The 9,069-nt window shown below is 34.5% G+C and overlaps 1 protein-coding gene across 4 annotated transcripts in view; it reads left to right on the forward strand.

The window, feature by feature from the left end:
• The window catches only part of CCPG1 (cell cycle progression 1), a 45,133-nt gene that overhangs the window by 28,584 nt on the left and 7,480 nt on the right, over positions 1-9,069 (forward strand). For 3 of the 4 annotated variants that reach the window (XR_009562991.2, XM_030878747.3, XM_030878743.3), the window contains 2 exons: positions 2,365-2,486; positions 5,185-6,593. Coding sequence is in view for 3 of the 4 variants with exons in the window: in XM_030878747.3 (XP_030734607.1) it covers positions 2,365-2,486; positions 5,185-6,593 (1,531 nt within the window). In the remaining variant the exon portion in view is untranslated. Of the gene's footprint in view, positions 1-2,364; positions 2,487-5,184; positions 9,064-9,069 lie in introns of those variants that run through there. The other variant, XM_060294230.2, reaches the window with a different exon arrangement.

Consider the following 9,069-nt stretch of genomic DNA (forward strand, 5'->3'; position numbering starts at 1 on the left):
ACATTTCAGTATAACAATATAACTAGGTGCTAAGTTATGAAGCACAGACAAGAATCATAGCTCAAACTATGACACTGAGTCACCCTAGAGATGGTAGGATTTAAGTTGGGGGTCTGGACTTACACTATGTGGAAGGAAAGTAGAACATTCTAGCAGTGGAGAACCTGATAATCTGAAAGTAAACTTGCTAGGTTTGGGAGCACTGAAAAGACTGGTAGGATTATAGCAGAATAGATATTTAGAGATAATGGAAAATAGGTTGGAATATGTGGGATGCTATTATATTGTAAAACATCTTGGAATCCGAGTAGGAGAGTTTGATTTATAGAGTGAACTGAGAGCAGTAATTTTAGAGGAAAAGTGCAGGAAGATAAATAGTGTGGGAAAAATTAGAACAGTTAACTAGAAGGTTTTGTAATTCAGGTATTCAGTGATCAGGACCTTGACAGTTCTCGTGATGGTGGGGATGGAGAGAAGGCTGGTGAAATAAGGGACACTGAAGTAACAGTGGAAAACAGAACTTTGAGCCTGGATGCTTGAGATATTGGTGGTTTACTTTTTAAATTCCAAGAAGTGTGTTAGCTGCTTTACTTTTGGCGTTGGGGGAGTTAGAGGGGAAGAGTTTTGCTAGATGAGAAAGTTAATAGACGGTGAGCACAGTTCGGTTTGTTTTTACCCAGCTTTATTTTAGAATAAATTAGGGCAGGTGCTGAAGTTCAGTTTTTTGTTTTTTAAATGAAGACACCCCCAAAATTGTGCCTAGCAGGCAGCTGGATATATTGGCTGCAAGCTCTGGTGAGATTGAGACTCTTTACCTATAGAAGAGAAGTCTTACAGCAGTGGTAGCAAAAACTGACAGTGGGTTAATGTGATTAAGGTAGGCAGATTTGTGGATATAACCAGAAGGCCTTAAACCCTGGGTTGTAACACTTCATAGTTAGGCAGCTGAAGATGTAGAGGGGGAAAAAAATACCTAATTGTTTGTGAGATTGATTGACAGAGGACACATTGATAGTCATCAAACATATGCTATGTAATGGTACTGCAAACTCAGATCTCAGCACATTAGTTTTAAGTTATTTTCCAGTGGCCAAAGGAATTCATTCTGTTAGCAGTTTGAAAAAAAGAAGTTTTCAGTTGCCTTGGGAACTATAGATAAACTTATTTCAATATTTCAAAAAATCTGAGATTCTTTTGAGTAATATTGAAACAAATTTGCCATGCAAATTTGTGATTTTTTTTTTTTTTGAGAAGTGAATTCTAACAGGATATCATAGCTGTTAACTGGTAACAGTTGTCTGTAACTTGGCAGAAGTTTTCTCTTTAGTGGTTTTCAAGATGTACTGAAGAAATAAGTTAATTTTTCAGAAATCAATTAACTATTAATTATTATATTCTTTTTTTAATTCAAACAGAAAGTCACAAAAATTATAATCATCCTCATCAGTTCACTCAGTCCCATATTATATTCTTTCATTACAAAATTCTGTGATGTCTTTTACATAATGGTATGCCACTCAGTAGATGTAATATTATGGTTGCCAAATGCATTTTGCCTTCTTTTTGATTTAGTGTTGTTGTTTTTCTCGTGCATGAAGCATGTAGCAGCACGTGAACAGCATGTCTTGGCAAATTAACATTTTGATTTTTAGGATGAAAATATAGCATCCTGGTTGATTTACGATTTCTTTATTACTGGGATAGGGATGGTGATACTCCAGTACAGACATAACTAATGCAGAGTTATTAAAAGATCTGGCTTTGAGAATGGTGGGTAATTATAGTTAGCCAATTATTTTTCTTGCTATTCTTTTTGGGCTTGTGCTATATCATTTAGGCAAAATACAGTGAGAAAAACTAGACATCTTCATTTTTCCTTAGTTACTTATAACCTGTGAATAGACTCCATGGTTTGTTCCTTTCTCTGTTGAAGTGGGGAATGCAACACTTTATGTACCTCAGCCCTTAAAAACAACAGTAAGACAGAAACTTTACATAAATTTTTTTGTTTGGCAAGGTAATATGGTCTGGCTTGTTTTAATCAAGAGGATAGTGAACTGCTTAAATATCCCTGGTGTATGCTAAATAAAGTAAAAAATATATTAACCTACTTGGCCTGATTTATAAATTAACATCCATATACCACCATTTGATGAATGACACTGTAAGATTTTACTTATTCCTTCTTTGTTTATATAATCAGAATTTTTATAGAACTGTGAAATGCTGATATTTTGAAGAAAATGATCCTGTCTGGATTAAGCAGTTAAATATATGCAAAGTAAATGTTTTATTGTATGTTTAAAAATATTGGTAATCATGACATTTATGTTATATATCCCTAATAAAAATTTTTATTTTTAGGCACTATTCAGATTCAGAAGCGTCAACAGTTAGTCAGAAAGATACATAAAGATGAATTGAATGATATGAAGGATTATCTTTCCCAGTGTCAACAGGAACAAGGGTCATTTATAGATTATAAGGTATGTGCTAGAAATAAAATTTTAAAATTCTGTTAGCCAATAATTATGCTATTCAGATACAACTACAGTGCAGATTAGTAAATCAGTAATAATATTGGTAATTATTGATTGAGTACTTACTGTGTCCTGGGCACTGTTGTACCTCACATACAGTATTTCTCTTATTTCTCACCACATCCCAGTGAATTAAGCAAGTATTAATTTCATTTTATAGTTGGGAAAGAGGCTCAAAAAAGTTAAGTAACTTTCCCAAGTCTAGCAGCCAGCAGAGCTGAATTTAATTCTGTTTATCTGACTCCAAAGATGTTATTCCTAATCACTATATTATAGTTAACATTATTTTAATTGATATTATCTATAAAACATTATTATTATTAACGTTATTTTTATAGAGCCAAGCAAAACATTTTCATTCAGTGAGAGAGAGAGAGAGGAGAGTTTGTAGCTTCTCTGAGGAGCCACCCTTGATCAAGGGAAATAATCAGCCAGTCCTTTTTCTCTGGTTTCATGTCAGTTACGAAGAAAGAGAAAGCATGTTACACTTTCATACCTGAAATTCACCTGGCTCCAACAGGACTGTGCTGTCTATTCTGGGTTTATGAGGATTAGCAAAATACCTGGTCTCCTCTCTAGTTCTTGCCTAAGAAGGGTGTAGGGATTACAGATAAACTCAGGGTAGAAAGGTAAACTATTCCTTTTTCCTTCCATTTCCCTAAATTTCCTTCACAGTTTATTTATATATTCTTTATAGGGTTATGATTGTATTTCTTTGGAAGACAGAATCCCACTTAACATCTGAAATATATCTTTCAGGGAGGCACTACTGAAGTTAATTGTAAATAGTTTAGTTTTCCCTGCCTTGAGCAGAGGATGTTATAAAAAAGAGCAGCTATTTCCTTCTTACCATCATGGTTTATGGTTCTATAGAATGATGTTGGCTGTAAGGAGACTCGCCCTGTATAGATGTTTGCTGAGTCAGTTCTTGCATACCTTTTGTCTCCAGCTGTTAAATGTAGTTTGGATTTTGAAGATCATCATGGAAGACCTGTCCAGCATCTGCTTAGTCACTTGATTCAAGATTTTAGAGTTTACTAGATACAGAATATTGTACCCTCCAGTCATTCTGTGGTGCTCCCCGTGCTTGTGCATTTAAAGATAATGTTACATTAGTCTGTTCTACTCCATAGTTCACTTAAAAAAAAATTGAAGTGTAGTTGATTTACAGTATTAGTATCAGGTGTACAGCATAGTAATTCATGCTAATTCATAGTAATTCATAGATTATACTCCATTAAAAGTTATTACAAGATAATGGCTGTAATTCCCTGTGCTGTAGGATATATCCTTGTTGCTTATCTACTTTATACATAGTGGTAGTTTGTATCTCTTAATCCCGTATCCCTAATGTGCCCCTCCCCCTTCCCTCTCTTCACTGGTAACCACTAGTTTGTTTTCTATATCTGTTTCTGTCTTGCTACATGCATTTGTTTGTATTATTTTTTAGATTCCACAATAAGTGATATCATACAGTATTTGTTTTTCTCTGACTTACTTCAGTAAGCATAATATTCTCCAAAGTCCATTTCTGTTGGGTAGATGAAACTTGTTTTCTCTCACTCAGGGAGAGCAGATGAAATGACTGTAAGGAAATTTTAAATTTTAATTTGTTCTTTGAAGGTTAATGAGCCAGACAGTGAAATATCCATTTCAGATATTTATTTTTCAAGTGGAAAATATCCTCATTCAAAGGATTTTTTTTTTTTTGGTCTCTGTAATTCAGATATTTTTCTGGTCTGATTCAAAGGGAATAGTCATAATATTTGTAGTAAATTAAGCAAAGTTATATCGTTTTGCTGATTTATGAAGATATTTTAACTGACTAGATAGTGCTCTAACAATTAACTGACTGGATAGTGCTATAACCATTAACCTGTTTAAGCATATTGTTTAATTTCTTGCTGTTGTGATGAAAGTTTGTTACTAATACATGTATTGAAAGAAAGAACATTCAAGGCTACCTAGCACTGCAGCAGAATTCTCTAAACCTGACTGGACATAATTTCTCAGCAAGAATGTTGACTTCAGAGTTGCATTGCTAATCTGGTTACAGTCTCTTCAGAAAATTAATTGAAATTGGAGAAATTAGTTGTAAATGTCACCAAGATTCAGTGTGTTCTCTAAAGTATGGGAGAACTTGTATAACTTATGTGAACTTCGAGATGTTAATTTGCGTACGACCAAGATCTTTCAAATAGGACTAAGATTATTGAAATTTTTTTCCTTCAAAGAGTGCAGTGAGTATAAACAGAACTTTCTGAAGCCTGAAGTCATCTCTAGCTGTAATTTTACTTTTTATAAGAGATAATCGCCCTCACCCAAGGATCAGAGAACCTTTAGTCCTTCCTACATTCTCTCTAGGAGCTTTCTCAGGAGAGATTGGAGTCCTGTAGTCAAAAGATAGAAGGCTGTCTTCCTCCAGTGTGCTATGTTTTTCTTTTGATGAAGCTCTTTGCTGTGCATTTTCCTGCATATGAACCTTGTATTTTCCAGTTTTCATATATTGAAAAAACTACATAAAGGATAGTCTCTGCAGAAATAGACACTAAACATTTATGGGGTATTTGTTGCATCTTAAAGATTTAAATTCAGCCTTTAAAGCTCTTGATATTTTTCTTTCTTATCTTTGAAAAAACTTTAGTCATTGAAGGAAAACCTTGCACGGTGTTGGACCCATACTGAAGCAGAGAAAACGTCCTTTGAAACTCAGAAAAGGAACCTTGATACAGAAAATCAGTATCTAAGAATATCTCTGGAGAAGGAAGAAAAAGCCTTATCTTCATTACAGGAAGAGTTAAGGAAACTAAGAGAACAGATTAGGATATTGGAAGATAAAGGGACAAGTGCTGAATTAGTTACAGAAAATCAGAAACTTAAGCAGCATTTGGAAGAAGAAAAGCTGAAAACACAAAGCTTCCTTAATCAAAAGGAGACTCTGTTGGCAGAAGCAAAGATGCTAAGGAGGGAACTGGAAAGAGAACAACTAATAACCATGGCTTTAAGGGTGGAACTCCAGCAGCTAAGCTCTAGTCAGGCATATAGCAACCCAGACTCTCCCAGTGTAGTGACTGAAAAAAAGGAAATAGAAGTGTTACGGGAAAGACTCACTGAGCTGGAGCGCAAGCTAAACTTTGAACAGCAGCGTTCTGACTTGTGGGAAAGACTGTATGTTGAAGCAAAAGATCAAAATGGAAAACAAGAAACTGATGGAAAAAAGAAAGGGAACAGAGGAAACCACAGAGCTAAAAATAAGTCAAAGGAAACATTTTTGGGTTCTGTTAAGGAAACATTTGATGCTATGAAGAATTCTACCAAGGAGTTTGTGAGGCATCATAAAGAAAAAATTAAACAGGCTAAAGAAGCTGTAAAAGAAAATCTGAAAAAATTCTCAGATTCAGTTAAATCCACTTTCAGACATTTCAAAGATACCACCAAGAATATCTTTGATGAAAAAGGCAATAAAAGATTTGGTGCTACAAAAGAAGCAGCAGCCAAAAAACCAACAACAGTTTTTAGTGAATATTTATATCCACAGTATAAGGCACGTACACAAAACCAGAATAGTAGAGGCCCTACTACGCAAAGAGAGAGAAGGAAAGAAAAGCCTCATTTTGAAGAATTTGGAAAAAATACAAATTCACAGAAATGCAGTGCTGAGCATGACTGTGGTGGAAATTATAATTCTTTCAGAAAGGCTTGTTCTGGTGTATTTGAATGTGCTCAACAGGAATCCATTAATCTTTTTAATGTTAAAATGTTGAATCCTGTAAGGATAGATGAATTTAGACAGTTAATTGAAAGGTATTTATTAGAAAAACTGGATAGTTTTCATCATTGGAAAGAACTTGATCACTTCATCAATAATTTTTTCCTAAATGGTATCTTTATACATGATCAGAAGCTCTTCACTGACTTTGTTAATGATGTTAAAGATTATCTTAAAGACATGAAGGAATATCAAGTAGATAATGATGGAGTATTTGAGAAGTTGGATGGATATATATATAGACACTTCTTTGGTCACACCTTTTCCCCTCCATATGGACCCAGGTCGGTTTACATAGCACCATGTTATTATTATAATAGTTTTTAACATTTATATTGGATAGCATTTGTATCATTTGATAAATTTCTTAGAATGTTACTACAGTTGACCTGTAAACAACGTGGGGGTTAATCTGCATATGACCTGTAGTCAGATCCTCTGTATCTGCAATTCCTCTGCATCTGTGGATTCAACCAACCACAGACCATGTAGTACTGAAGTATTTACTATTGAAAGATATCCATGTGTAAGTAGACCCACGCAGTTCAAACCCACGTTGTTCAAGGGTCAGCTGTATTTGTAAAAGTACTTCTTGTAAACAAAAGTACTATTTGTAAAAGTACTTTATTGCCTGAGAATTTAGGATAAATTAAATTGAAAGATAAAATTTTAAGTTAAAATCTATTACAAACTGAAAATTTCATATAATCAATTTGACTTGAGCGAATGGTTTAATTTCTATCTTAAAAATCAGTTAAGGATATATAATCCTATTTTAGCCTATTTTGTTTCTTTTCATTATACTTTATGAAAAGATAATCATTTTAAGTGAAATTATTTTCCTTTAATTTTTTATTTACTCACTTTGGGAAGCTAGGAGGAAAAATACAGATTTCACTTTGAAATCAGAATAACGATTCAGGTGTCCCACTTACTTTCATTTATCTATTCCATTTACCAACTAAATTATGATATCTAATACATTTATTACAGAATTATTGTTGGTAAAGGTAGAGGTATGATCAAAGTGGCAAACTTAGCAAGCCAAAAGTTCTAATGTGTGTGCTTTATATATAATCTCTAAAAGTAATATTGTATCCATTGCATATCAGCTTTCTATTCTGTAACATGAAACTAACCTAATCTTCTTAGCTTTATTTTTTTACCTTTTAGAAAGGGAACTAACTTTGAGATAGTTTTATATATATATCTTTTTGAGTAAATGTAATGTGTCTATAAAATAATGAGACTGATTTTGGTGTCTTTAGTCATTAAATACATATCTAGTGCAAAGTACTGTGAGGCTGCCCTGAGGAAACAAATGAAAAATTCTTGCTGTCAAAGAGCTCACAAGCTTTTGGAGAATTAGGTCAGTACAAGGAATGCAGTGGAGGTATGGAGGCATATGTATATGGTGGCCTCAGTCTGGAGATGTTTGGGAAGGCTTCATAAGTGAGATGGCCTTTGAACTGAACTTTTTAACAAACTTTTGAAGGAGAAGTGAGAACTTGCCAAGCAGATAGGGTGGGACATTCCACTCAAAGGGAACTTCATTTGCACAGATTTGTAGATATGAAGACATGCTACTTTAAGGAGGCAAGGTGATGCTGGTGTGTGAACAGAAGAAAAGATTCAGAGCATGAAGAACCTTCACTTTATGCTGAAGGACTTGCTTTATTGCATTTTGGGTCACGGGCAGTAGCCTGCAGGGTTTGTTGGAAAGGGTGAAGCTAGATGCTAGAAAGCGGTCTTTTGAAACAGTATAGACATGAGCTGATGGGTATCTGAACTAGGGCAGCAGCTGGAGTAGAAAGGAGGAGGCAGATTTGAACAATATATAGTAAGTAAAATTGGTGGTATTTCTTGTGAAAGGGAAGTAGAAAGTAACAATGATTTCCAGATTTCTGGGTTGGGTCACTAGTTAGATAGTGACATCAGCTACACTAAGGAATACCATAAGGTTTTGCATAAGGGGAATTGGAAATGAGAATTGTGTTTGGAGGGTACCTGTTGACATACAAGTAGAGAATTAGTTGGCTGTTGGTTATATGACTGTCTCTAGCCCAGACTCCGTGCGTGTGTAGACAGTCTAGGCTGGACATATTTATCAGACTCCTGGGGAAGACCAACATCCAAGGGGTTGTAGAGAAAGAAGGCTGAGAATGAATGGCCAGAGAGTGGCATCATGAAAATCCAAAGATCTTCTCAAGTAAAAGGAATATTGCAGTGTTAAATGCTTAAACAAAACAAAACAAAACAAAAAAACGGAAAAGACTGGATTTCTTGGCTGGGAATTGGATGGCCGTGGATGGCATTGTGGAGTGTTTCAGTGAAGTAGTGACAGAAGCCTGATTATAAAGATGGAGAACTGTTCATGTAGACATTGTTTATAAGCCTTAGCTTCGAGAGAGAGACTCTGTAAGAGATGTATATGTATTCATGAATGAAGCCACTGGGGGGGGATTAATTTTTATAGGAAAGGAGGAAAAATAATGGAAACACATCTCATTATTTTATTGTCACATTTCTACTTATCTATTGAGTGTTTTCCCTCTTTGCCAGCACAGTTTGTCTATTTTTTCTTTCTATAGGATAAAAGTATAAACTCACTGAATCTTTTTCGTATGGTTATAGTAGGATTATACTTCAGATTAATTTAACATCCTTTTTCAGTGTTCAGATAATAGATTAATGGAGAAAAACTTTAAAATTGTTTCTTGTTTAAATAAATTTAACTCTAACATGGGTGAAAAATGTGTT

The sequence above is a fragment of the Globicephala melas genome, chromosome 2 (assembly GCF_963455315.2).
Source record: "Globicephala melas chromosome 2, mGloMel1.2, whole genome shotgun sequence".
In the NCBI taxonomy this organism is placed as follows: Eukaryota; Metazoa; Chordata; class Mammalia; order Artiodactyla; family Delphinidae; genus Globicephala; species Globicephala melas.